Consider the following 24,983-nt stretch of genomic DNA (forward strand, 5'->3'; position numbering starts at 1 on the left):
CCAAAAATTGGGAAGTGTAAATTCCCACCTTTTTGTTTTGCATATTCTGTTTCTAATTGGTCTTGCTTGCTGTAGATGGATGTAAGATGTTAAGGAGGAAATAAAAAGAGATGTTTCTGTGGCAAACAGATGAAAAAGAAGGAGTTTCAGGGGAGCACAGAGTTTAGGTAACACCTTTTTATGAGGCGAGAGAAACCTGTGCTGCATGAGCTGGGATGTGGGAACGCTGGGGAGAAGGGGAAAAGCTCTGAAGCACCAGGGAGTGCAAAAACCAGAGGCAGTTTCTCCCTTTTCCAAGCCCCTCTGACCTCACTGTGACAAGGCTTGGGAGAAAGGAGGGAGGTGAAAACAGAAAGGGAAAGCTAAATAAAAAAATAAAGAGAACCTTTCCCTTGTCTCAAGCTGTGATCTCTGAATCCCTCTATTTGCTCCCAGGCAGCTTGCGTGGAGGTTCCTGCCAGGGCTCTAGTAGCAGCTGTTCTCCGAAGCACATTCCTTATGGCTTTCTCATTCCGACATCCTGGCAAAGTCAGCTTCTTCCCACCACTTTTAAGCCTGCCGCCCCTTGTAAAATTTTCTGGATATCAGAGCAGATCTTTTACTGGCTCTCGGGACCTACAAACATTAGTCAATCAATTTCTTGTGGAAAAAAAAAAAAGCCACACACACATCCACACATGTACCCATCCAGCAGGGAATCTTCTACTACATTATAGTCTTAGTCCTGTCTCAACAGAGTTTTTAAGGCCAAGAGACGTGCTTTGGATTAAAGATGCCTGTAATAACAGTAGGGCCAGCTGAGATCAGGGTTTCTGGATGTTAAGGGCCATGCCAACATTTACCCATCTATCATGTCACAGCCATGGCTGGACAATCCCTGGATCACACCCAAGTCTCTGAGTCACAGCTCAGGTGCTGCTAGCGGGCTTTATTACTGTATCGTATATACACAACTTCCCTGCACTAGAAGCTAGTTTTGCTAATCACCTTACAGGCACTGAACAAAAACAAGCAGGCCTGTCTGTCTCTTTGCTGCTTCTTCCTCCTCACTTCTTTGCTTTACCATGTGAAAGGTGAACTCGCCTAAGTGCCATTCGTTCTCTCCAATACCTGAGTATTCACCTACCATAATCTCTTCCATGTGAAAAGCTGATAGCTCTGTTAAACTTTATTGGCAGGCCTCAGAGTCTGGCTGGTCACGCAGCTGTCCAGCTAAGTGGAAGTTTGACACGTTGACAGCTAATAAAATTCACAAGCTGAACAACGAGAGGGGGTGGTGGTGGTGGGGAGCAGTTCCAAGCTCCGGTTTCTCATCTGCTAGGAAGATCATGGGAGGGTGAGCAATATTTTTGCAAGGTCACTGCAGTGTTTCTGTGGTTGAGACGCAGGATTCCAGCATTCAGACCTCAACATGCCCAAAGGTACGAGCCATTAAAAGGTTAATGCCAGATTGAGCATAGCCAGGGACAAGACTGCCGCGGATTTCCGGAAGGATCAGGATTACAGTGCCAAATCCATGCCCAGCGCGGCCACCAGTGGAAATTCCCACTGACTTGTTTTTGTGCAAGGCAATGTCTTGACTCATGTGTTGACACTAATTGTCCAGTACCGAACAAATTCTTGCCCATCTGCAAGCTCCTATTTCCACCCTTCCAGAAAACAAGCTGTTGAATGCCAAGCGTTCATGGCTTTAAAAATTAAGTCTAACAGCTAAGCAATTCACTTAGCTAATTTAATGGAAGCTTTGATTTTGATCTTGAATGTATTTTGGGTTTTTACACCAGCTTCTGCAATTATCTAGCTGATGATGTCAAAATTTTTATATGGTAAAAAAACTGTAAATGGGATTCTGTGGTAATTTTGAGACTTTTCTCCCTGGCATTTCTAGAGAAGGAGCATTTTTTTGGAACAACCCTTTTCTCACAAACAGTTTAGCTTTGGCAGTTACATTGTTTTTCAACAGGAAAATAGTTTTGTCAGGAAATTCTTGTCTAGGCGTGGAAATGACATCTCAAAGCAACTCTAATGTCAAAAGGGACGCCAGGTACATCAGTCGTGGGTCTAGAGAGTTGAACATAATCCTTCTGCCAAACGATCCCATTTGTGGATCTGTTTTCTTGAATGTGTTGCATTTTTCAGGCTAGTTACCTACAACCTCCAGTGCTTATCTCCATTTTTCACTTGAACAATACCAACAGAAAGAAATGGGAGGTAGAACAAAGCAGTGCATGCAGCCAAATTGTCCTCGGCTCAGCACTGCAATCCCAAGTCACTTAGCAATTTGTGCGCTGAAAATGTTTTTCACAAAGAGACCTTGGTGCCTGGGTTCCCACACAAGCAGCTCATCTCCATTTTTCCTGGTGCTCTAATGATGTGGCAGGCTCCAAAGAATTATCTCAAAAAGCTTTCCCAAAAATCTACCAAAATTTATTCCTAAAACATAGATGGCAGCTTTTGCTTCTCAGCATCACCTGAAGGTGATTCAGATGGTCACACCACAGGCAGCTGGTCCAAGCACGCAATACTGCTAGCAAGTAAGCTAATCCTAGTTCCTGTGGTCTGGGCAGTGGGTGCTTTCTGCAAATAAATAAGAAGTGTGAAGGGGTGGGTGGGTTGTGATGCTGATGACTGGTATTAATCCCCAGGAAATTCCAGGCACTGAGAAACGGTTATTTCAATAACAAAATTAAACTAGGCAGCAGGAGTCGCAACCCAATGCTTTATTGATCATTTTTATGATGGATACCATTGTGGTTTCTGCCTGGGAGAAAATGGATATTTCATTTAATAAAAAGGCTCAGAGCAATTCTGTCTCTGAAATCTCGGTGCATTTCTAGGCTACTCACATAATATGTATTTTATGACACAGTTTCAAACTGTAGTAAACAAACAGCCGTATTCTAGATCGTGCTACAGGGGCTCAGACGTGCCAAATGGAGCACCAGAAAAGAAACTCCTTTCAATTTGGCTTGAAAATTTTCACAAAGCAATTCTGTTGTCTGGGCGAAGAAGCTGAAAACCACCATATGCCAGCAGTACTGTGCAGTCTAGTTTCCAAAAAAAAAATGGATTTCTCAGGAACTTCTCAAATATCTGTTGTGTGCTAGTGGGGACCCTGGTGCTCCTTCAGCAGCTGTTGCTGTGGCCAAAGGTCTGTCCTGTTCCTTGAGATGTGCTCTTTGAAGAGGAGGGTATTATACGGAGGGACGGTGTGGTGGTAAGCAGGTCTCCCCCAGCTCTGAGCATTGAGTCATGCAAAGCTGCTGGAGCCTAATGCTGTTTGCCCGGTGTTTTGCTTCCCAAACTCTTTGAGATGTGTCCAAACTGGCTCTTCTGAGGCAATCCCCCTCCCTTAGAGGTCAGCTGAGAATGTTTTCTTTCTTCCTGAGGGTCTGACTAGTTTACATTTCTTGTGAAGAGGGCTGCGATGAGGTTATGACACAACAGCTGCCCTGTGTTTTTGGCAGCAGCCGGGGCACTGAGAGGCTGTGCAGAGGAGCCGGCAGTTGGGGCTCTTGTTGGCAGAGGCTGGCTTGGCACGCTCATTTTCCACGGCACGGGGCCAGCCGTGCTCTAGCACACCGGAGCGTCCAGATAGATGGCCCGCGGCAAGAACAACCCCTGGCACTGCGGCAGCTGGTCCATGGGAACCGTGGTGGTGCTACCGCTGTGAGTGCCCAGGCATGTTGAGAGAACAGCGGTGTGATGCCAAGCGGCATCCAGCTCCCCGGAGAGGCCGGGACCAGGGTGGCATGCTGTTTCAGCCAGCTTTAAAGAAGCGGCTCTGCAAGGTAAAGCCAGCAAGGGCTGAATGCAGCTGAGATGGTGAGGAGGGTCCAGATGCTCCCCTCTCATGTCTCATGGAGATCTTGCTGCAGAAGGATGTTGCTAATGAGACAGAGATTGGTTGCAGTCTTGTAGCATCACTTTCTCTTTGCTTAGTGCATCGGTGCTTGATGTGTCACTGCATTGCTGCTGTTCTTTCACTTCTTCAGCCTGAATTAGAAAGAGAAATGCAACTGGAATAAAGAAAAGAGTAACCCATTGCATGCTTGCCCCAGCTAATATGCTCAGGATAAGCCCTCAGCCAACCTACTAGTCAATAATAACACTAAGAATAAACAAAAACAGAGAAGTGAATTACCAGGTGTTCAAATCGCAGCAGCAAGTAATTTTCCACCTGAACCCTGGAAAAGCCAGAGATGATGTCTTAAAATTGCAAGCACGTCCTATGTCCGTATCTAAGGGTTTGCTTAGAAAAGCATCAGCACTTTTAGTATTCGTTGTAGAATTACAGTAACCAGCCCCCTTGGAAATAGAAATGTCCCACTGACAGAGGACATAGTCCCAGCTGCGTAAGCCTCAGGGCATCTTGCTGGAGAGTCAGCGCTATTTCATTAAGTATATTATACTTTACTGAAGATGAAAATGATAAGCCTAATCCTGTAGTCCTTCTTGCAGAGCATTGGTTGAAATCAACACGAATTAGTATAAACTTCAGGACTTGCAGCATAATTTGACAAGACCAGCTTGGTTTGTACATGTGGGGCAGGGAATTGGTATGAAACAAATGGAGGCATTTATGACAGAAAGTGCTCCTTTTAGTTTGCTGGCTTCTGCAGGTGGAGGAATCCATTCAGTTCAGTCAAAGATGATTTTTAGATAAAATTGTGGATTTTTGTGATGAGATGCAAAACCTGGACCTGACTTTTTTTTGATTGTTTGTCCTATTCTTCTTTCCTTGGTCTGCTTTGGACCAAGGAGCAGAACTGCCAGCCTCATGGTCACCAGATGAAAATGGGATCCCCTAAACAATGTGGCAATGATTTGATTTTCTTACAAAGGAAAGAGGACCCAGAGGCCAAAGCAATGAACGAGATCCCGGTTCCCGGGATGAAGCGGTTGCGTATAACACTGTGCACTCAGCTGGTCTAAATGGAAGTCAGTGAAGTTGCACTGATTTATAGCAGCAGAGTGTCTGTCCCATTGTATTAAAAACAAATAGGGCCTCCCAGAGGTTTTATGAGAAGAACCTTTATCACAAAATTTCCAGTCCAACGAGGGTGTGGAGCAAAATATTTCTCCTAACGCATTGCCTCTATGTTCTATGCTGAATCTCTGATTCTAGCAGAGCCGCCAGCCAGTGTGTGCCCAGTAAAGTGAGCAAGCGTGCCGTTGCTCCGAGCAGCCGGCCTGCTCTCAACCTCCCCAGCTAAGGAGGCTTTCTGTTTACTGGGACACCAATTAAATAGATTCTGTTTGGTCAACAATAGAAAACATTTATAACAATCAGGAGGAGGGTTTGCTAGGGTGTTTTAATCTTTGAGCCACTTCCTGTAGTGCTTAAGCTATTTTTAAAAGCTCATAGCTTTTTCTTTCGCAAAGAAAATTTTGATAGTGGGAATCGATGTGCTGCTGGTTTGTTGTTAAAGCCCAGCCTATCTCTAGCCAAATGACAACAGTAAGAAATCTACCTCCCAACATCTCATTCACCTCCATGAGGTGTCAACACCAAAGCCTGTTCTGAAATGTTTAAATGCAGCTCTAACACCATTAAGACTTGGCCGTCTAAGAAACAAGTGTTGAAGTGGGGAGAAAGCACTTCATAAAATATACTACCTTGCAGCTGCTTTCTGACAGCAGTGAACTCATCCTAATGTCTTTCAGCTTCCACAAGTCCCGTTCATCCTCAGACACAGGGTTTATAAAGAGATAAACAGGTAAGTAAAACAGAGGGTTTATTTTAAATTTTATTTTAACAGAACTTCCTCTGACAACTGAAACAATCACTGAGAAGCAGTTTGTGAAATGTAGAGCCGGAAAAAGCAACATTTGCAAACAATCATTCGGTATCCAATAGCTATTTCATTCAATGATATCTTTAAAAATTATTTGTAAATATTAGTAACTTTGTTACAGTAAGGGGTAAAGCTGCATCACTGGGCAGGGTTGGATTTGGAGCTGTGAAGCCATGAGTTCAAACCCGGGCTTAGGATGTCTCAGTGTGAAAGTGGACAGATCTACCCGATTTCTCCTGCCTCCTGCTTCTCTGTCTGGAGTATGAAATCCATTAGCAGTTATGAAGTGTTCTTACTGTGATGATAAGGTAGAGATGGCCTTTTGGTTGAGGAAGTGTTTGTGACATTATTAATTCTTTGACAGCCACTCAAAGGTTAGAAAGAATATTGCAAGAGTACAGTGATCAATATCACGATCAAATATTTCACTGCTAACAATGGTTTGGTTAAGAAAACAAAAGTGGTTTGCAAAACAATCCACATACCACAAACTGTGTGTTGAAATTCTTCAATAGATTGTTATAAATAGCTAACACCTTCAGGAATTGGGGTATGCCAGGAGAAATACAGGCTAAATTTGTTGGATAATCTCATTTGTGAAGAGTCATTTGTTCTGCTCCACTAACCTTGTCTAATATTTATCTTAGCCGTATCACCCACAAGTGACAGAGGCTCGGTGTTGTAGGCACTGAACCCAAGTGTCAGTAGATGCAGCCACAGCCCTACATGTGCAGATAAGCATCTACGTGCCTAAAATCTGTGTGCTCTCATGGGCTTTTTTCCTTATTGTGAAGGAATTCTCTCAGTAGCCTCAATGATGCTTCTCTGCCTCTGATGCCTGTTTTTGTGCTCTTCAGCACCTGGCAGAGGAAGCATAATCATCACTAAACTGTTGCACGGACTTACAGGATCCCATCTTGTTGTAACATCTCAGCCCTTTCCTGTCTGGGAGGGCTGACTCTCAGCACCATCTGAAAGAAGGCATTCGGGTGGAGCAGTAACTATCCCTGGTCTCTCATCACTGTTGCTGCTAAACTTCCTCCGCTAAAGCCTTCTGCGTCAGCCTCCGGGGAAGCCCAGGATTTGCATCATTTATGACTAGTAAGGACAAGGCAAGGCACTGCAGGGGTCTGCTCTGGTTCAGAAGAGAACCTGGAGAGGACCTGATCCTGCAGAGTCACCTCTGTGCAACCTGGGGAGGGACCTCATCTGACTTTGGTGGAATGTTTTTGGTGTGCTTGGGTCATAAATGGCCACATGACACCTCTTCCACCCGGTTTCTGCAACCTCTTGGGCCTATGAAAGCAAACACATGTTACACCTCTTCCATTCTGCTGGAAAGCAAAGGCACGACTTGGCTTTTCCATCCCTGTTTCTATTTATGAGCTCATTTATCCCATCTATCTTTCTCCAACATCAAGTCCTGATTAGGCTGAGCAGGAACACAACAGGTTTTCTTTCCCACAGGAGGCTCTTTTTGACCTTCCTTTCCTCTCCTTGTCTGACAAATTGTGGGAGCTGACCCATATCTCAGCGGCTGCGGGGATAATTCAGTCCAGCCCCATCCTGGCAGGCAGCTGTCGCTGCAGCCCTTCTCTGCTGCTCTGCTGCTTGCGAACAAGTGGCTGGGACAACTTGGGCTGGCCGTTGGCAGGGTTGGGTGCAGGCGTTCAGGTTAAATAAGAACCAGTGCTAACCTTTGCCCCAAACCCAATCTGGCTGGGAGGATGGGCTCTTCTGAAATCAGCTGGTTCTGCAAGGCAGACAGTGATTAATTGGAGAGGTTTCTTAGTCTCGCCATGCCTCCCTCTCCAGTCTGTGAAGGAGATGGTGAAAGTGACTGATTGAGTGATGCTCTGTGGTCAACATCTAGCATTCAGGATCCCTGTAGCAGCATACTCACTCACTGAGCAAGGTGCACATGGGACAATGAGGGACTCTGGTCTTATCTGGACCCTGGGCATGACCAGGACATGCAGAACCAGCTTGCATACATTCTTTTAAGTTCTTTTCCATGAGGGCATTCCTGTATCTATGTCCTTCCCCTCAGTAGAGCTGAGCAGTTTCTATAACACGTTTGCTGTCTATTTAATACATTCTTTGGAAGAGAATTCACAAGGACGAAAGCCCCAAATGTCTTTAGCAGGTACAAACTGTTGTCTTCAGAAGCCTATATTATACTTCCATACCCTTGGAAAGGAGCACATTTACACAGCGCAGGTATCTCTTTGATATGCACAGACAAATGATCACAAAGAATTTGTCTTTTTAAGAAAAAGCAGGTTTCTGACATGCTGGTTTTTCTGCTCTTGTGTTCTTCACGCAACCCTTTTCCCAAGTGCTGGCTATGTTTGTCGCAGCATAAAACTCCACTCGTATGTTCCAGCCCCAGCAGCCTCTAGAACATCTCCACAGGCAGACCAGAGGCTTCAAAACTTCTTCCTCTTCCACATCTTCTTCCCACAAGTCTGGTTTTAGCAGCCGTAGCCTTCACCCCAGGCTTAACATGGTGTAACAGGATCCTCTGGCAGGGGGAATCTTTAGTGGCTGATAAAACCTGAACTGTTGTGAAATGAAAGCAGGTTCCCTTTGAAGTGCGCCTCGCGTTACAGTTAGATGCTCTAGCCTCTATATTTTAACTACCAATAAAATGATTTATAAGCATAAAGGCCTGAGCCACCTTTAAGGCGGGGGAAGGGAAAGAATTGCTAACGTCATTAGCTGGAATGTATCTTCTTTATTTCTGTGGGTTATAAATAAGGGGCAGAATCAACCTGTTTGGGCCATGAAATGTCCCTTCCTCTGCACGGGAAGATAAATCCTATCAATTTCTTTGTGGAAGGTTTCAGTGTATTTGTGGTTGGATTCTCCAGCCAGGTTCTGTTAGGAAGCACTATGTTTAAGCATGTAGTAGTAAGTCTCATTTGGTGCATGTGTATTTACTACTATTATCGTTTGTTATTTATTTTGCTATGATCACAGAATCACAGGATGGTGGGGGTTGGAAGGGCCCTCTGGAGATCACCCCATCCCACCCCCCGCTTGAGCAGGCACATCAGAGCAGGGGGCACAGGACCGCGTCCAGGCGGGGTGTGAATGCCTCCAGGGAAGGGACCCCACAGCCTCTCTGGGCAGCCTGTGCCACTGCTCTGGCACCCGCATATGGGAAGGGGTTTGTCCTCATGTTCAGGTGGAACTTCTCGTGTTCCAGCTTGTGCCCATTGCCCCTTGGCCTGGCATTGGGCATCCGGCCCCATCCTCCTGACACCCACCCTTCAGATATTTATAAGCATTGATAAGATCCCCCCCTCGGTCTTCTCTTCTCCAGGCTGAACAACCCCAGGTCTCTCAGCCTTTCCTCATAAGGGAGATGTTCCAGTCCTCTGATCATCTCCATAGCTTTCCACTGGACTCTCTCCAGCAGTTCTCTGTCTTTCTTGAACTGGGGAGCCCAGAACTGGACACAGCACCCCAGATGTGGCTTCACTAGGGCAGAGCAGAGGGAGAGGATAACCTCCCTTGCCCTGCTGGCCACACTCCTTTTCATGCACCCCAGGACACCGCTGGCCCCCTTGGCCCCAAGGGCCCGGTGCTGGCTCAGGGTCACCTCGTTGCCCCCCAGCACCCCCAGGGCCTCTCAGCAGAGCCGCTTTCCAGCAGGTCCCCCCCAGCCTGTGCTGGTGCGGGGGGTTGTTCCTCCCAAAGGGGCAGGACCCTGCACTGGCTCTTGCTGAATCCCATGAGGCTCCCCTGGGCCCAGCTCTCCAGCCTGCCCAGCCCTCGCTGGATGGCAGCACAGCTTCTGGTGCGTCAGCCGCTCCTCCCAACTCGGTATCGTCAGCAAACTTGCTGAGGGGACGCTCTGTCCCTTCGTCCAGGTCATTGATGAACACGTTGAACAGGACAGGACCCAGCACAGACCCCTGGGGAACACCGCTAGTTACGGGCCTCTAACCAGACTCTGTGCTGTTGATCATGACCCTCTGAGCTCTGCCGTTCAGCCAGTTCCCAATCCACCTCACTGTCCTCTCATCTAACCCACACCCCCTAAGCTCACCTGTGAGGGTGTTATGGGAGACAGTGTCAAAAGCGTTGCTGAAGTTGAGGTAAACAACACCCACTGCTCTCCCTTCATCTCCCCAGCCAGTCACACCATCATAGAAGGCTGTCAGGTTGCTCAAGCACAATCTCCCCTTGGTGAATCCATGTTGACTGCTTCTGATAAACTTGTTTTCCTCTGTGTGCCTGGAGATGACCTCCAGAATGAGCTGTTCCATCACCTTTCCAGGGTTGGAGGTGAGGCTCACAGGCTGATAGCTTCCTGGGTCTTCCTTTCCTTTTTTGAAGACTGGAGTGACATTTGCTTTCCTCCAGTCCTCAGGCACCTCTCCTGTTCTCCATGACCTTTCAAAGATGATGGAGAGTGGCTTAGTGACAGTACCCACCAGCACCTTCAGCACTAATGGGTGCATCCTGTTGGGGCCCATGGATTTGTGAGGATCCAGTTTGCCCAGGTGATCTCTGACCCAATCCTCCTCAACCAAGGGAAGTCCTCCTTTCTCCAGCTTTTCTCTCTGCTCTGAGGGCTGGGATGCCTGAGGGTGAGCCTTAGCAGTAAAGACCGAAGCAAAGAAGGCATTCAGTAATTCTGCTTTCTCTGCGTCCTCTGTCATCAAGGCACCCACCTCGTTCAGCAGTGCGCACTGTTTCCCCAGTCTTTCTTTTACTACTGATGTATTCGAAGAAGCCCTTCTTGTTATCCTTGACATATCTCACCAGATTTAGTTCCAGGTGGGCCTTGGCCTTCCTCGTCACATCTCTGCATACCCTGACAACACTCCTATATTCCTCTCAAGTGGCCAGTCCCTTTTTCCACATATCGCAAACTTCTTTCTTCCATTTGAGTTTTTCTAGAAGCTCTTTGCTCATCCATGCAGGTCTCCAGGCTCCTCTGCCTGACTTCTTCCTCACAGGGATGATCTTGACCTTGAGCTTGGATCTTGAGCTTAGAGGAAGTGGTACTGGAATATGGACCAGCTCTCTTGGACACCCCAACCTTCTAGAGCCCTAGCCCATGGGATTCCTCCAAGCAGGTCTTTGAAGAGGCCAAAGTTGGCTCTCCCGAAGCCCAAGGTTTTAATCCTTCTTGTCGCCCTGCTTCTACGACACAGGATCCTGAACTCCGCCACCTCATGGTCACTGCAGCCAAGGGCATCCCCACCCCTCACAACCCTCTTGATGGTCCAGCCAAGGCAGAGATCTTGCGGCGCTGGGGATGGTGCCTACCGACAGTTACAGAGAGCCTCTATCTCAGATGGCTGATTGTTGAAATAGACTTAAATATAAGAAAATGTGGGTTTAACTTCAGTTTAGAGGTGGTGATCTGATGCGTGGATTGTGTAAGGAACAACATTTGTTGAATGCAGCAATGTTTCAATTGACTTCAAATGAGAAAAGCAATATCTTTCCCAAAGTCACAGAAGGACCCTGTAGCATAATTAAGAACTGACTTTTTTTCTCCAGTGATAGTCCACTGTCCTGAAAGTTAGCTTTCCTTTCGTCACCAGCCCATGTGTACTGTAGACCAAAGTATGCAAGGCACCCCAAGAATGGCCCATGCCAAGGCCTTTTTGGTCGACTCTGTCTGGTTGTAAAAGAATCCAGAATGTCCTTTTATCTTCCTTAAAAAATAAAAGAACTACACATCCTTAACTGCATGTGGAGAAACAAGGCGGGAGGAGTTGTACCCGCGTGTGTGAATTTTAATTCTGTACAATGGATGCAAATGTGCATGTTGGTGCATGGACAATGATAACCTCACGTGGTGTAACATAAGACAACACGAATCTTTCCAAAGTTGTGTTTTGATCGTATGTCAGCCAAGCCAAGTGAGAAACCACCACAGGGGAGCCGAGCACTTGTGGGGATGTTGTTGGAGAAACGCATCCTGTACTAGACCATCTCACTCCACATGTTTCTTCTGAACTTCTAATCCGGAGCGGATTTGCCAGCATCTGGCTCTTGGTTATAAAAAAGGAACTTTCCCACCCTTTGTGATGTCGGGAAAGTGTCAGAAATCATGGGAGTGGCTTTTACATTCTTGGAGTTGAATTTCTCTTTCCCTCTCGATTCCTGGGTTCATAGCTGCTTTGGTTATGTTTTCCCTTCACATATTTGAATGTTCTACGTTACTGTCAACATTAAGAGATTTTGGGGTTTTTTTTTGAGTGGAAGGTCTTCCAGCCTGGGACACGGCCTTTTTCTCTGCAGAGAGAAGGTTTATTTATCTCCTTATGTTCAGCTAACAGAAATATTCGGAGTTTTTACGTCCTTAACTGTGAAAGTGGAAGCAAATGATATGAGAGGAGGAGCCAAGTCCCATATCCCTAATTCAAAGCGTGAATAACACATACATGCATGAGAAAAGGACAGGACTGTCCTTTTCTCATGTCCAGGGCAAACAGAAGCTTATTTATTCATTTGTGTTGCTCACTGCTCCTAGAAACTGTGCCGTGAATTGGACTGTACAAAAGAGTTGTAAAGTGCTACAGACCTAAATGTTCCTTCATTTCTCTCTCCTTAACTCTGTCCTAGATTTTACTAGCGACTTTTGGTGCCAAAAATGGGCACAGAGATTCTGACCTGCACGGACTTTGTTGATCAATGCAGATCGGATGTAAGCTGACCTATTTCTGTCATGCTTTTGGAAGGTGCTAAGAGGTTGTGCTGCTTCAGCCAGTAGTGCAGTGTAGTAGGAACAGGTCTGTAAAAAGACACGTTCGATGCCAAGGACCTGACATCAGCACTGTACACATTTCAGGGGCTTTAATTTAGACCAGCTCTTCCAAAGAAAATGGGGCTGCTTTTGTTTTCACTGTAGATGGATGTAAATAACAGTATGAAGTGAAGGACTGCCCACGACTAGGTCCTTCCCAGCCATCATCAGCAGGTCACACACAACGATCATTAGCAGGTTTTAACTGAACTGTTTCCACAGTGCAGTAGTAGATGAGTAACTTGTAGAAAGAACGATAAGAGACTGTGATCCAGAGAACCTCACAGAAATTTGTGTGTGAAGCTCGGTGTTCACTTGTTTTTGCAGCAAGCACCACTGCAGTGCATGTGGACTAAGAGCCAACGCTCCGTTAAACAAGCAGGTCTCAGTGAAAACACATTGTCTTGTCATGCTGAGTGAATTATACACACCCACAGGTGCCAGTAAGAAAATGGCAGACTAACAAGTGACCATTTACAGGGCAACTCAATTAAAGGCAGGGGAAACACACCCACTTCGACATTGGATCGTGTCGAAGTGCAGAGTATATCGGACTAAGGTTCTGCTCTGTTTTGGGGCAGAGAGTTTTGTTTTGGTTCACAAGATGTGGGGACAGTTTGGACTGCAGTGCCTCAAACCCTTGTAACCCCAGCTTCTGATCTGACGTTGAGCAGCTTGGAAGCCTGATGGAGGATTTTTTTTTCCCTTGGAATGCTTTACACTCTTGATTTTTGCTCCATTTTTTCTTGTTGCTGTGAAATTTAATCGTGTTTTCTAGCCCTCTAGGCCTCACAAAGTCCAGCAGCTGCATTCTCATCTGGCTTGAAAGCTTATCCGCATACTTCTGAACCCCAAACAGGGATCGGGCCTGAGAGCCTCTCTGATTAAACGAAGTAAACCAAGCCCAAGAGACAGCTTGAGAAGCCCTTTCACTATGCAGAAGGGAGATTGCCCATGATAAAACACATCAGGGCAGACACATGCATTTAGAAAAATCTCCCCTTGAGTCTTACAGGTAAACTAGCACTGTAGGAAACACGAGCCCAGCTTTGCACATGCATTAATACTGGGTTTATTTTAACGCACAGAGATTTAAATTGGCTGCAGTACAATTCTAGTGCACACTGCAGTGCCTCTTGCAAGGAGAGCATGTCTTAGCATACAGACAACAGTGATTTGCTGCAGTACAGAGAAGCTAAGAAAACCCTGTATTCCCTCCGGTCTGGTTCTATCTATTTAGCTTGTCTAACATAGAAACCATGATGCTAATCTGTCTATTTATCCCTCCTAACAGTGCAGCCATGTTGCTATTATGGTACTTAATCCTTTAGCATAATTCACATAGTTGTCAGATAACAAGGCAGAATGGCCAGGTGGTAGCAGTGCATCTATTTGGAATGGACTCTCTCGGAATACACAATCTAAATTATTCCTCTTCATCTCACCCTACTGCTGATGGCGCACTCCCATGCTCTTTGTAGTATCTTTCACAATTTTAAATGTATGTATCTTCACCCAGGAGACAGGGTGGTAGTAGTATTGTCATTTGGGGGAAGGGAAACTAAGGAATGGAGACAAATACTCACAAAGTCTGTGTCAGGCAGAAACTTGAACTTATTTTTAGCCAGTGCTGTAATTCAGGATGTGTTTCTAGCAGCAGCCTGGGTGAGATGGGACAGCAGCTCAGAGTAAGTCACGCGTGGTCTTTCCTTTCCCCATCAGGTGTGGTTCAGCAATCGAAGAGCACGATGGCGCAAACAGGCGGGAGCGAACCAACTTGCGGCTTTCAATCACCTGCTGCCAGGGGGCTTCCCACCGACAGGAATGCCAACTCTCCCCCCGTACCAGCTGCCAGACTCCACCTACCCAACCACCACCATTTCCCAAGGTGAGCCCGCGTTTGCCTGCGCTGCTCCCCTTCTCTGGCCCTACATCACCCCATGTCCCCTCCCTTTCTGACTCGTGATATCCCACTAAGGCCATTATAGTACATAGTTCGTTTTCCTTTAGCTGGGAAGACCAGACTTTTCCTCAAGTCAATGGCAACTCCACAGTTTTCTCCTCTGTCTCATGGTCCTTTCTACTGTGTCAGCCTCACAACTCTAGTTGTTCTGCTCACCTTTGAAATGGAGAGCATGTCAGACCAAAGTGAGTATCATATAGGTGATCCCGTGTTCTGGATAAAACTCCATACCGAGGCTCAGTGGAAGCAGTATTGCTAATTCCAGTTGGCTTTGGCTTTGGCCTTGGCCTTTACAAAGGAATTGATGGCTTCAGTCTGGGAGAAAACTAAGTTCAGATATTTCATCCCATAAGTACTCTGCATAAACTGTCACGTGATATGTTTGTGTTCACATGGAGCACAGAGATGGTGAGACCCAGAAGCTGAGGTCAGCATAGCCAAACCATCAGCCCATGCTTTGAAGAGTCCTAGCTGTAACACCCCATGACTCTTTACCTCTGAACGCTTTGTCAACAGATGGGGGAAGCACTGTACACAGACCCCAGCCCCTGCCGCCATCCACCATGCACCAGGGAGGGCTCGCTGCAGCCGCCGCTGCTGACACTGGCTCTGCCTACGGGGCCCGACACAGCTTCTCCAGCTACTCGGACAGTTTCATGAATGCTGCAGCTCCTGCCAACCACATGAATCCTGTTAGCAATGGCCTCTCTCCACAGGTATGCGACCCGCTTCTGTTCTTTTTCTTTGGCTGAGAGTATTTGGCTGGTCCAGATCCTCTGAGAGCAGGGCAAGCTTCAGGCTATCACAGTGTATCATGGTTAACAAGGGAGTTATTGTTACTGTCACGAATTCTTGGAGGCAGCCTACTTAAAGCCATTAGTTAATTTGTTTATCGGCAGTATCTCTATCCTGAGCTCAGCACCATACTGCCAGGGCATTTGATTTCTGTAGCTCCCATACTCAGGTTAGCAAACTGTAATCGCAAACACCAGGACCTAGAGCATCGGTGTTCATCTTCTCAGCCCTCCAAAAAAAATTCCAGTGCAGATGCGGGCCCTTCGATTGCGGATGTTGGCCTAATGACAGCACGCTTGACATTTTTAGTTAATTTTTGCAGGCACACTTTAGAAGTAGTCCATGACTTGTGGGCGACTGATTTAGAGATTAGCTGAAGCCAGCTTGGCCAAATCTGGTTGAAACATGGGAAGCCCTTACTTATGAAAGTGCCACGGATCTGAGCTGCCTCAAAACACAGCGATGGAGATCCGGGGTATAGTTTTGAGAAACTAATTGTCATGTAAACAGTTCTGTTAATGCTTTCCACAAGGTTAGAATAAGAGGCATAGGTAAGCTTTAAAGGGGGAAAGATACATTTCACACGCATCTGTTTGTGTAAAAGAATGGAGCATGTGTGTTTTAAGTTTACCAGGCAACAGCCACGACCTTCCCATGTAATACACCCTTGATTTTAAAACCCCTGCCTGAGCTCAGAATAGAGCGCCTGTGACCTGACTCTGGGATCTGTGCTCCAGGCCTCAGCCCAGCTGCCTTCCAAAGAGCCCCATCCCAGGTTTGATCAGATTGCTGCCAGTTGTGTGTGAGACTTTTCAGTGCTACGTGTGACAGAGAAGCAAGCCTCAGCAGCTGTAGAGAGGTTAAAGCCTCCATCATCAGTGGGTCTAGAGAGAGCAGAGCTTGTGCTATTTGTGTGTTATGGGAGTAGACTTATGTTCTCAGCTGGTGAGCTCCGCTGAAGTCAGTGGAGACACCAGGCTGTACGCCACCAGAGAGTACAGCCTGCTCTCTATCACTGTCCTGGGATAACAACTCTAATTTTCTGTCACCTCATTAGATAGAGCCTCTAACATTCTCTTTGGTTCAGTTGGTATAATCTATTTTCCAACTGCACATTTGCTTTTAGATGGAACAAGGACATATTGTATGCTGAAAATTAACAGCAAGGACTTGTATTCATGTGGTGCCTGCCATCCTGGAGGGGTACCAAATACATTTTACTTTTGCTCTCAGTCACTTGTGAAATACAGAGACATATGAAGTGCACTATAACAGTCGTTTCAGAGTGGCCAGTAACACTATTTAAGGCAGGAAGTGCAAAATAATTTGAAACTACAGGGAGAAATTAGGTAGGCATCTGAATGAAAAGGCTACAACTGTTTAGAGAGGAGTCCAATAAATGGGGACATCAGAGACATATATAGAGTTTAAGGTCCAATAGCTTGTGATCTGTCGAGTGTGAAAGCAAACATTGAGTGTCAATGGAAAGAGGGAAACTTTGCAGCATCTCTGAAATGGTATAAAATGCCACTTCTAGCTCTGAATGCTTATGAGATGGAAAATGTAAAAGTGTGACTGGCATGAGGCTGAATATTGCCTCAAACAGTGTAATTTGTGGGGGAAATAAGGAGACGTCTTTCTGCAAGGGATTTCTAATAGCACTGGGCTTGGGAGATGAGCGTATAGGATGGAATTCAAAGGCAGGCTGCAGGTTAGATGGTCCAGGGCACATGATTAATTCAAATTATCACAAGTGCAATTTAGCACCATAGAATAAGTTAAGGATGAGATCCATCCGATAAGCTGCACAAGCACTAGACACATACAAGTCCATCATACGATATCCATTTCTGTAGCTTCATCATCTACTTACTAGTCCCGCTCACTAAATCAGAGGCTCATTGAAATGACCAGACCAACGCTTTTTCTGTGCTTATCCCTACCCCAAATTACCCTGCCCCCAGGCTCAGGCTAGGGGAGGATAGAGTCCTGAGCCAATAAGCCCTTTGTACGGGAAAGAGAGGATACATTATCTGGCAGACCTGAAGAAAAGAGAGCTTTGCACCCCCAAGAAGGGGACATTCCCATTTTCCTAATGCTTTTAATGATGTGAGGGCCAAGATATCAGTATATAAATTCTTCTATTTCTTTTGTGCCTAGAAAGTCTAACCCAGGTTATTTTATGACTGCTTTATATTTACTTTTCTTGCTACCTTCCTGCCTTTCTAAGCCCTCTGCTGTTCCTAGTGGGAGGATGCAAGAAATACTCCTAACAGCATGAAGGAGAACTCACAGAAGTGTGCTCTGTTATGTAGCCGGGTGCGTAAAAGTTTTGTGAGGGCTCAATGTGGGATGCTCCGAGTAACTTCTCTGTGCATAATTCAGCCAGTCCATGGCCTTACAGGTAAAACCCACTGCACCTCAACCCTCTCATCCTCCTGTCCAGCTATCTGTAGTATCTGGTTGCTCTCTGCAGGGGTAAATATCAACTACAAGGAAGGAGGGAGTTCAGGAGATAGAAAAAAAAAAGGGAGCTTAAAATGATGGCAATTTGTCTGAGATGCAAACAGACCGTTCTCTGGTTTCATCCCTTAGCAGCAGCAGGAGGGAGATTTCTTTGCAGTTTAGACAAGGAGGTGGGGGCCAGCCTGACCGAGAGCTCCCAGCATTTGCTGCTGCTCGGCACGCTATCCAGTTACCCCGGGATTGGGTGTCCCGGCCAGAATCCACCAGACGGGTTCGGTGCTGGCAGCTGAAATTCTAGAGGAGAAGCATGGCATTTCCATTCTCACAACAGAGGAAAGGGGATTACGTTGGCCTCTGTGGGCTCAGTCCCCCCACGCACACACACACTTTAGTCCTCCCTCTCCTGAGAGAAGGAGCAGACACTGCTGAAAGTTTTACCCAGACTTCATGTGGGAAATGGCTGCATTTTTTGCTTGTTTTCCAGCCTGTAGTACACAAAGCCTTGGGCCTGTCCAGCTCTGCTGCTGGATCCCCAAAGCATGTCCTGTGCGGTTTCCCCAGTTTAATGGTCATTCTGCCTCTATTCCAGACCTGAGACTGCCGAGGAGTGAGAGGTCAGCTGGGAAGTTTTGTCTTCAGCTACTTCATCCCATGATGGCAGTTTTTGTGACACTTGTACAAAAACACCAACTTGGTTGTGCAAAGGATAGTCCTATATGATTAAACAACTACCTAGCATGATCTCTCATGTCATACTCCTTCCTAGACCTTAGTGAGAGACCTCAGGGTAACCCAAGCAGTGATTTGTGATGGTTTCGTGCTGCAACAGACTTTGTAGGAGGGAGATCTTGCTCTGAGTGTTGCCTGTTTGAGAAAGCGAACTTCACAGGCTGGCCAGCTGCAGCCAGATGAGTCACCTTGCATCTGTTGGATGCACTCGGTGGCTGCAGCAGTCACAGATTATCAGAAAGTAGCTCAGTACCGGGGAGCAGGAACACACAGCAGCAAGGTCACCATCGCTCCCCAGAGGTTGCGTGGGTTAGCAGCAGCTGTCACAGATTCTGCTGGGCTGATTCAGGGGATTGTAACTGCCTCCAGGCTGGCATTAATGCCTGTGCCAAAACTTAGTGAACATATAGAGACCTGAAGCAAAGTTAAATATGAAGGGTGAGTAACCAGTTAGCAGTCATACAGAGTGTGATTTCTGGCCCTGGAGCTTCTGTCACATCATTTCTTAACAAGAGTGGGTTGTAAACCAAGCGCATGGGTGGGTGGGTGAGATTTCATAAATACATTGTAAACATTTCCAACTCATTTTCAGCCCACAGAGGAATCGTTTCCCATTTCTTTGAGAATACTTGTCAACCTCGACCAGAACAAGGCCGGGCACGAAGCCATCCTTAGCCAGGTTGTGCTTCACAGTGGCAGCAGGAACAAACTTTGCATCTGTCTGTTCTGAAGTTCAGACCTGTGCTAGCTGAGTGTTGCCCCTCGCTGTGGCTGGGGTAAGGCTTGTGACAAATAGCTCAATACAGTGGTAAACTCAGTGTTAAGTCCAGTTACATCCTGATCAGCATCTGACAGTCCTTCAAGAAATGTGTACGCTGCAGTGTGGGCTGAGGTGGGAGGAAATGAAGTGAATGAAGCAGTACAAGTCAACATAAAGAGAAAAGTGAGGGTCACATTTGACTGTTCCTCTGTCATTTGTGATGATGAGATATTCCCTGGATGCCTTTCAAACAGCAAAGAAGCAGGTTCATATTGTATTCTGGGCTGCTTTCATCTCTAGCACATCTCTTCTGCCTTTTAAAATGTCTTCATGGTTTTTTTAGGAGGATTTTGTCCACTGCTTTGCCCCCTAAAATTTCTGCTGCCCTTTTAGATCCAGGCCTGTACCTTAAATGTGTCTGACCGTTCATTGTAGCATGTCGGGGTCTTGCAAGTGGTTATTCTAAAGCAAAAGATCATTAGTTTGTTGCAGATGGCCCCTGTCTAGCTGGAGAACATAGGAAGGTATAGTTAAGAATCAGGCGTTTCCTATGGCTCTATAACACGTTATTTCTGAGACCTCTGAATCTTTTAACAAACCCACAGGATCACCCAGAGATTAAGACAATTCCAGAAATGTGAAGAGCCAAGAGAAACTTGTTCACCATCTCATATTTGTTGCTTTAATTTTCTCAGGGCTTTCAGTGGCTTTTTTGTTCCATGAGCAAATTCATTCCCAGTGTAATGGCAGTATCTGAAGGTTGGAGTCAGATTCTACAATTTCTGGAGTACCACCATTTCTTGATAGTGTTCCTGGAGGGACATCTGAGGCACAGGTCAGGCTCTGCCTACAAATTTACACTCAGGGACCTCCTTAGTCTGCACAACCATAGCAGTTTTGTTTTTCCTGACATCGTCCCAGGGCTCGGTTCTCTTCCACTGCCCAGGGTTACGTTTTCCTCAGCCTCACTGGGGGGGGATTAGAGATCATCTGAGTCCCTGTCAGGAGCACACTGATCCTGGCAGAAGCGTGAGAAGAGCCAGCTGAGCCCTTTTTTGGGGGGGAAGCCTGGCAATTGGGAAGGATGCGATGTTAGCTGGCGAGAGGGGAGCAGGCATCGCGGTGTCTGGCTCCAGTGAGACAGCGCTCCTTCCTTCAGTGACACGGATCCCTTCTGTCTGGTTCCTTTTTTTCTTTTTTTTCTTCCTTTTTTTTTTTTTTTTTTTTTTTTTTGTCGGAGACACTGTGTCTATAATAAGCATTCAAAATGAGTCTTGCTGGGCCAGGAGAAGGGGAGGGGAAGGAAGAGGGGGAGGAGAGGGTGAGATTTGGGGGGGAGGGGGAAAGGGAGGAGGGGGTTTAAATAGCAAAGAATTAGAAAAAAAAAAATCTGATGCAAATCACTAGTAGAGAGAAAATTATGTGCAATTACCCAAGCGATACTGGGCAGCCGTGCCCACCCCAACCAACAAGATCTCATTAACAAGCAGAAAATAAGATTGAAATGGTGTGTAAAAGAGCTGAAAAATGAATTTGAATGCTGCATTTGTCCACAATTACCCCCTCGTTCACACATATTTTATTGCAATTTTTTTATTATTCTTAATCTTTCCATCCCTCAAAGCAGATTGGGAACATCCTGGCATTACAGTTGCTGAGGGAGGAAGCATTAAGGATTCCCTGTTTCCCTGAAAGGAGACCCTTCTCTCGCTCGAATTTTAAAGGGTTGGGTTTGGACGGATAAGGATTCATTTCACCAGCTTATCTTAGTGTAGGAACATGTTCTACTAATATTCTTTAACCTCCAACGCTCTCGGGTGCCACCCCACACGAGAGGTTTTCTTTAACCTTGCCTTCTGGGTTCCTCGACCTCCCTTTTCCATCTCTCCTTCCCCTTTCTCCTACCCTCCTTTTCCACTCCGCTTTTTTTTCCACGTGGTCTCTGCTGTGTTCCCCCCACACTGCCTCCTTTGCGTTCCCCCTGCAGCCCCATCTCTCTAGAGGACCGTGATTCCCTCAAACAAAGTGTCTGCCCTTCAGAAAGCGGCTGCTGTCCCTTTTCTAAGTCACAATGATTCCTTGCACCCAGTTCCTTCAGCCTCCCCACAACCTTGCGGCAGATTGTACACAGGATTTTTGGAGAGGGAAGTGAACACGTGCTAAAATCCATGTCCTTTTTTTGCCAGGGGGATGGGAAGAGGGCATGGTTGCTCCAGGTTTCTCTCTGGGAGAAACTGGCTCTGCTGAGACTGCGTTGGTGTTTTCCCTTGCTCGGTGTCAAATGCAGCTCCATCTCTCTAAACTTTTAACCTACGTGTCCCAGGAAAGCTGGTCGTTTTTCCACTAAAGTTTCTTTCTTTCTTTCTTTTTTTTTTTATTTAACCAAACAAAGCCCATCTGCTCTTGTCAATTAGACGCCTCTGCTCCCAGCAACAGGAAAAGGGGAGAATGGAACATTTTTCTTGTGTGAAAATACATACGTATTTATTTGCCTGATTCTTAATGACACTGTTTCTGTGAGTGAAGAAGTAGGGTGGGAGGGGGAAATTCATACCTGAGGGGCCAAATCGTTTTCTGTCAATCTTGAGGTTTCATGAGTTTCCTTGATTGATTTGGATGCTCAGGTCCCATTGCAAACTGATTAGAAACAAATAAGGCAGCATCTTATTACCTTAACCCTAACTCTAATGCTCTGGGTGGCACTGATCATGTTTATTCCTGTGTGATTTCCACTCCAGAAATTGTCCTCTGTATGTGTTACTTAGATGTTAAAATAATGAAGGCTTTCAGAGCAAACAGTTCCGTAGCCTTGAATTCGATAGGAGCCTCGTTGTTACTTTCCGTGGGTCCAGGATCAGCCCCTGTGGCACTGCACTATTTGTCTACTCAAGTATCAGGAGCAGACAAACTGGGGAGAAAGGGGAACAAGGAGTAAATAGGAGAAGAAATACAGGAAAAAGAAAGCTGAGGAGAATGACAAGACCAATGTCAGAAGGAAGAAGAAACCAGGGAGGTGTGAAAGGCTCTGATAAGCCCCCAGACCTCAGAGCAGGGAGCACATATTTAAGACACCCAGGGCTAAGACAAGGAAATCTGTACTCCAAAATCTTTAAATATCAGTTCCCACCCAGACCCTGCTACCCGCTTACAGGGTGTTGGGAGCAAAGCCAGAGCTGGGGGTGTGGAACAGGCATCGCAGGCTGTAATTCCTGCTGAAATCCGGACAGGACTGGTGGGGCTTTCAGCTCCGCTGAAACACCCTCCTCTGGGTCCTGTCTCTTTTCCACATCAGGAAGGGTAAGAGGGACTTGGCCGGGAGACACACACTTGGAGAATTCAAATGCAGGATTTGCCCTGCTTTGTGATTAATAAGGGAACTCGAGACAAGGCAGGCAGGGCAGATAGAGAAAATGAGAGATTAGCAATTAATACAGCATCCAGCCTGGTGATGGGCATTTCTGAGCGACCTCTGGCATTCAGAGGCGAGCGTTTCGCTGCGTGGCTTGAAGGGCTGCAATAACCCAGGGACCAGGGAGCTGGTGCTGAGCTGCAAGAGGAATCAAGGGACCGCAGCGGGAAAAGGCAGCCCTGGAATGAGGGATGTGAGAGAGAGGGGAAGCTTAACAGGGAGGAATGCAATAAGAGGAATAATTAGGGTTTGTGCGCGCGCTCTTTCACACCGCGTGCACAGGGACATCGACGTCCTGCGTGCACATTCTGTGTGTGCACACCAGTGTATGTGCCCATGCGTTGTGCGTGCCTGTTAAAATTTAGCAACAGTGTAACAGCTGTGCTCCAGCTGTGCCCTGGCTGTGAAAAGCCGTCTATGATAGGAAAAATCTACAGCAACATCCTGCGTGGTGGATCAGGCGCTAACCCCAACGTGCCCCCCTCTTTTCTTCCACAAAGAGGGGTTGTGGAAGGTGTATTAACTTCAGTAGGTGTGACAGAACAGCAGAGATACTGTGCTGGGAGAGGAGGTGGGAGGTATTGCAGGTATCCGAGGGGTCTCCTTGCGAGCCTCAAGCCTGCCCCAGCTCAGGAAATGCTGAAGGTGGATGCAGGATTGTGCGTCGCTCACATAGTGCCGTGTGAGGGGGATGTGCCGTGACCTCCAGCTTCCCCAAAGCTGATGGATGCACTTTGAAAGGGGTCATTGTTCAGTAAGGTTTATTTTCTGTTCACTTCATCATCTATGTGTGCTAGCAGTGCAGGAAGCTTGCATTTGCCCCCATCCCAGAGGCAGCCAGCTGCTGGAATCACTGATGGCCAGGTTGCAGTGTCTTGGGGCAAAGGTTGTAACAGGACGTTTGGGGCTGGAGGACAGGGAGGACTTTGGGGGCTGTATTTGTCTCTGGAGCATCCTGGAGGGCTGCTTGGAAGAGCTGTTAGACCCCAAAGCATCAGGAGGGCTGTATGGGGGAAACACCCTAAAGGGATGCTGTGCTGTTCTTTTGTGTGAGATGGAAGGGAGTTTGGGTATTGTGTCAACTTGCAGTGTGTTCGTCTTGCTGGCTCTCCTGAAGCACCGTGTGCGGAGGGGGAAGAAGTATATGGCTGTGCAATACATGCTTTGGCAGTTTGGGGTTACAGGACTGTGCAGGGGCTTCTGTAGTATAAGAAGAGCGTAAGGAGAGGAGAGACAGCCGTGTGTGCAACAGATAAATAATGGGGGGCTGTCATGTTGTGGGGTGCGTGCCATGCGGGGGTTTCCACCTTGCACAGTGGTGGATGCAAGGGAAGATGGCTTGGATGCGGCAAGGCCTCTTGTTGCAAGAAGCAGCTTCTTGCCTCCGTCAGACAGGCGTGCACAAGATCAATTTACAGCAGGGGCTGAAGATCAGAAATCCTAGCGAGGTCTGGGGTGTGTGAGCAGTAAATTGATCAAAGGTGCAGAGGGTCTTAGCTCGCTGCAGTAAGCTGGAGTCAGCCCTTAAGCCTATCCAGTTTGGAGATGAGGGGGATCTTATTTCAGGGAATAAGTACCTGAAAGGGAATCGTGAGCCACATAGGGGAAAGGGTGGGGAGCTGCTTGCCAAGCAGATACAGGAAAATCACAGGGATTGGCTTGAGGGATTGAAGGGAAAGAGGCAAGGCTGACACCGAGGGGGTTGTTTTGGGGTAGGAATTCACCCACCAAGCTAGGGCAGAGCTGAAACAGGGATGCCTGAGCGGCCCACACGGGTGGGAACTCTCACCATGACTCTTGCTTCAGTGCAAAGCTTGGTCTGCGACCCACCAATGTATGGGGCCAAGCCTGGGTTGAGGCAGGCCCTGTGGGGAGCTCACCTGTTAGTCTGGGGGAAATATCTGTGGTGCTACATGCCCCACACCTCCCTCCGGCTGCCCTTTTGGAGGTACACTGGTGGCGGGAACGCTCCCAACGGGGAGCGGGGAAGAGGGAAAGAGGAGGCTGCTGTTGTCTTTCCCCTGAGATCCGAAGCGGCAGAGCGAGCCCCTCACAGCCTCTTCTCTCTCTGTCTCTCTCCCAGCTTTTCTTCTCCCTCTCCCTTCCCTTCTTCCTCTCTCTCCTCTCTCCTTCCATTTGATGTGGAGGAGAGCTGTCTGCCATTCGCGCGTCTGTACCGAGAAGGGATCAGAAGTTTCAGCGAGCGCTCGGCGCCTCTCCTTTGATCCATGTCCTGAGGCCTGCTTGACAGTGAAAAAAAGCATGGAGACAAAACGACTCAGTCAAAG

General features: G+C 47.1%; 1 protein-coding gene across 2 annotated transcripts in view; it reads left to right on the forward strand.

Moving 5' to 3' along the window:
- The window catches only part of PAX7 (paired box 7), a 104,238-nt gene that overhangs the window by 51,824 nt on the left and 27,431 nt on the right, over positions 1–24,983 (forward strand). For both annotated transcript variants that reach the window (XM_075113827.1, XM_075113826.1), the window contains exons 6-7: positions 14,296–14,461; positions 15,053–15,252. In XM_075113827.1, coding sequence (XP_074969928.1) covers positions 14,296–14,461; positions 15,053–15,252 — 366 coding nt within the window. The remainder of the gene's footprint in view (positions 1–14,295; positions 14,462–15,052; positions 15,253–24,983) is intronic.

This window comes from Phalacrocorax aristotelis, chromosome 19 (assembly GCF_949628215.1).
Source record: "Phalacrocorax aristotelis chromosome 19, bGulAri2.1, whole genome shotgun sequence".
NCBI classification, from domain to species: domain Eukaryota; kingdom Metazoa; phylum Chordata; class Aves; order Suliformes; family Phalacrocoracidae; genus Phalacrocorax; species Phalacrocorax aristotelis.